The sequence below is a fragment of the Corvus brachyrhynchos genome, unplaced genomic scaffold (genome assembly GCF_000691975.1).
Source record: "Corvus brachyrhynchos isolate BGI_N302 unplaced genomic scaffold, ASM69197v1 scaffold220, whole genome shotgun sequence".
In the NCBI taxonomy this organism is placed as follows: domain Eukaryota; kingdom Metazoa; phylum Chordata; class Aves; order Passeriformes; family Corvidae; genus Corvus; species Corvus brachyrhynchos.
This window is the reverse complement of record NW_008236209.1, coordinates 330,387-333,512: the sequence shown is the minus strand read 5'-3', so window position 1 is coordinate 333,512 and position 3,126 is coordinate 330,387. Positions and strand designations below refer to the sequence as shown.

The window sequence follows — 3,126 nt, the reverse complement described above, 5'->3', positions numbered from 1 at the left end:
AGCGCCAACCGGGCCCGCGACAGGACCCGCGGCTGCCCCGTGCCCCGCAGAAGGTCAAAAACGGCTCTTTCCAAAACAATAAACTTTTAATGCTAAAGCAGTTATAACCAAAAGCTGTACAGAGTTGGATTTTTTTTTTTGTTTGTTTGTATTTTTTGTTAGAAAACAATTTTTTCTCCCCCATAAATATTGTTCAGTTCCCGGCACTTTGTATCAATAATTAAATTACGAATGATAAATATGGCATCATGGGTATGTATTTACAAAAAAAGTTATTACAAAAAGGCAACTGTTATACTAAACGTCACAATCTGGGCATAATAAACACCACATCCTCATCCTGAAAAATACTGACCGACCCCATCAGACGAGAATACATTCACAAGTGTAATGCTTGGAGAGAGAGAAGGAGAAAGAGGAGAGCAGAGAAAGAAGCAGCAGGAGAGCTAGAAAAGAAAGTTCAAGACATAACAGGACTTTGGCACGGTTTAAGACTGTAAGTTTAAACAATCACCACTAAGGCGAAGGAGAATTTTCATCCTCATGTCAACATCCCACCAAAAGAAAGAAAAACAAAACAAATTAAGAATAATAAAATAGTGGGGAATTGGAGGAAGAGAGACTCAGGCAAGGAGAGGGGGGGAAAAATCAAAGAAACGACTGTGACTGAAAATAATGAAAACAAAAAAAAGAAATCTAATCCTGAGAAAAGGACATGGGTAGTCCAGCGTCTGGGGTTGCAAAAAAAAAAAAAAAAAAGTAATAATTATAATATAGTAATAAAAGACCCCCCTCCAGATCCTGGCAGTTAACTAGGTGTAGCCCTATGTGGTCATCGGTGTGGAAACTCCATTTCCGTGGGAGCGAGCTGCAGTTGGCTTGGTTTGTCCTTTTTTTTTTTTTCCTCGTTCCCAATGCATTTGGTCCAGTCTGTGGCCGGGCAGCAGCTGCCTTCACACATACCACTCATTAAAATTGGGGGGCAGTCCAGGGTTGTGGCCGGGGTTACTCTGAAGGGCAGCCGGCGGCGTTTTAGTGGAGTCCTTACTGCCGGTGGAGCCCACCGCAGGGGGGGTGGAAGACTCGTACCCCGAACTGGCTGCAGGGGAAGAGTCCGACCCCTGGGATTCGTGTACCTAAAACCAAGAGGCAGAGATGGGAACGAGCTCGGGGCCTCCACCACCCCACTGCACCAGGCTGGGCCATTCCTCCGTCCAGGAGGGTCACTGTGGAGCCCCGGCTCAGCCTTGCCCGGCCATCAGGCCGTTCATGCCTGGCCGGCCACTGAACACCGGTGACAAACGCCTGTCTCGGCCCCTGGCCACTCCGCTGCAGCGTCCTGGTCAGGGGGGCTGCAGCATCCCAGCATGAGGGGCTGCAGCCACAGGCCAGGGTGCACCTGCACAGCCTTCCAGCGCTGAGCCACATTCTGCAAACCGGGCAGCACTTGCACCAGTGGGAGCACAAAAAGAAACTACGCCATTTCCCCGGGCTGTGCTCCAGCCACAGCCTAGACACCGGGGACTGCTCAGGCCGTGCTGGGAACATGGAGCTCAGCTCTGCCCTGCTCTGGGGGAATGAGCCCTGAGCACACCAGCGACTGAGCATCACTGCTCAGGGAGGAAAGGGCTGGAGCACTGGGGTGATTTACCTTCATGTGTTTCCTAAGTGAGCTGGGGTGGGTGTAGGATTTGTCGCACACCTTGCAGATGTAGGGCTTGTCCGAGGTGTGGACGTGCATGTGTTTCTTCCTGTCACTGCTGTTGGCGAAGCGCCTGTCGCAGCCCTCAAACTCGCACTTGAAAGGCTTCTCACCTGTGAAATTTAGAGAGGGTGAAGGAGGGCCATTCCCCTCTCCATCCCCACCCGCCTCCTCCCAGGACAACATCTGCCGTGCTCGCCCCACCTTAGGGATGCACAAGCACCACAACAAATGAAGAAGGGGAAGATGGACAGCAAGGTTTGTTACGTGTCGGATAAATTTGGATCAGCCTTTATTACTTCTAACTCACCTCCCGCCAGGCCCACGCTGGGCTCCAGCAGGAAAGGCGGCTGGGTGAGCTTGGGGAGGGAGAAAACCAAAGATAAATTCAGCGACTCGGACAGCTTTACAGGACCTACTCGAGGATACAAGCCAAAGTACGTTTGCTTCCAACCTTCCCCCTCTCTTCCCTCCACCAATGCAGGAGGGCTGAAGAAAAGTCGGGGCTGCAAATAAAAATACTTTGACAAAAGTATCGCCGATTTAATTAGGAGAGACGCCAATCAGGCCTAAAAATAAAAAAGGAGCGGAAGTCACCGAAAATGAGATTCATTCGCATTTCTACGGTTCCCTCCGCACAAGCGCTCAGGAGGCCGAGAGCGGAGGCAGCGCCGCGCATTTTTTGGCCCGTCCCCGCACCCCCGCGTCCCGGGGGGGGGGACACACGGACACGGGCCTTACCTGTGTGCGTCCGCTTGTGAATCTTGAGGTTCTCGGAGCGGGCAAAGATCTTGCCACAGCCCGGGAAGGGGCAGGGAAAGGGCTTCTCCCCCGTGTGCACCCGAATGTGGTTCACCAGTTTGTATTTCGCCTTGAAGGACTTGCCTTCCCGCGGACACTCGTCCCAGTAGCAGATGTGGTTGTTTTGCTCGGGCCCCCCGACGTGCTCCATGGTGACGTGGGTCACCAGCTCGTGCATGGTGCTGAAAGTCCTGTCGCAGCTCTTCTTGGGCCGGCTGAGCTGGCTCTCGTCGAGCCACTTGCAGGACAATTCTTGCTTGATGGGTTGGCGCATGTACCGAAAGAAAGCGCCGGGGCCATGGTGGTGATGGTGGTGGTGGTGGGCAGCCACATTCATGCCCATATTCATATTCATGTGGTTGTAGTTGTGGAACTGGGCGCCGGCGTAAGGGTCCGTGCGGGGGCTGGAGACGGCCCGGTAGGGATCCGGCCGCCCGAAGAGGTCCCCGCGCAGCCCCAGATGCATCTGCCCGTTGTCCACATGCCCGTTGGGGGATGTGTGGCTCGGGCTCTGCTCGTGCAGCCCCGGGAAGAGCAGGTACCCCGGGGTGTCCGGGATGCCGCCGGGGCCGTGCAAGCCGCCGGGGGAGCCGCCGAAGCGCCCGCGCTGCGCTGAGCCGGGT

General features: G+C 54.2%; 1 protein-coding gene across 1 annotated transcript; it reads right to left on the bottom strand.

Moving 5' to 3' along the window:
• Positions 1–67: 67 nt before the first annotated feature.
• On the bottom strand, positions 68–3,125 carry ZIC3 (Zic family member 3; the record flags this gene model as incomplete). Its single annotated transcript, XM_017741662.1, has 3 exons — positions 68–1,136; positions 1,652–1,815; positions 2,444–3,125. Coding segments are annotated over 3 exons (1,029 nt in total), but the record flags the coding sequence as incomplete, so codon positions are not given.
• Between the last annotated feature and the right edge of the window lies 1 nt (position 3,126).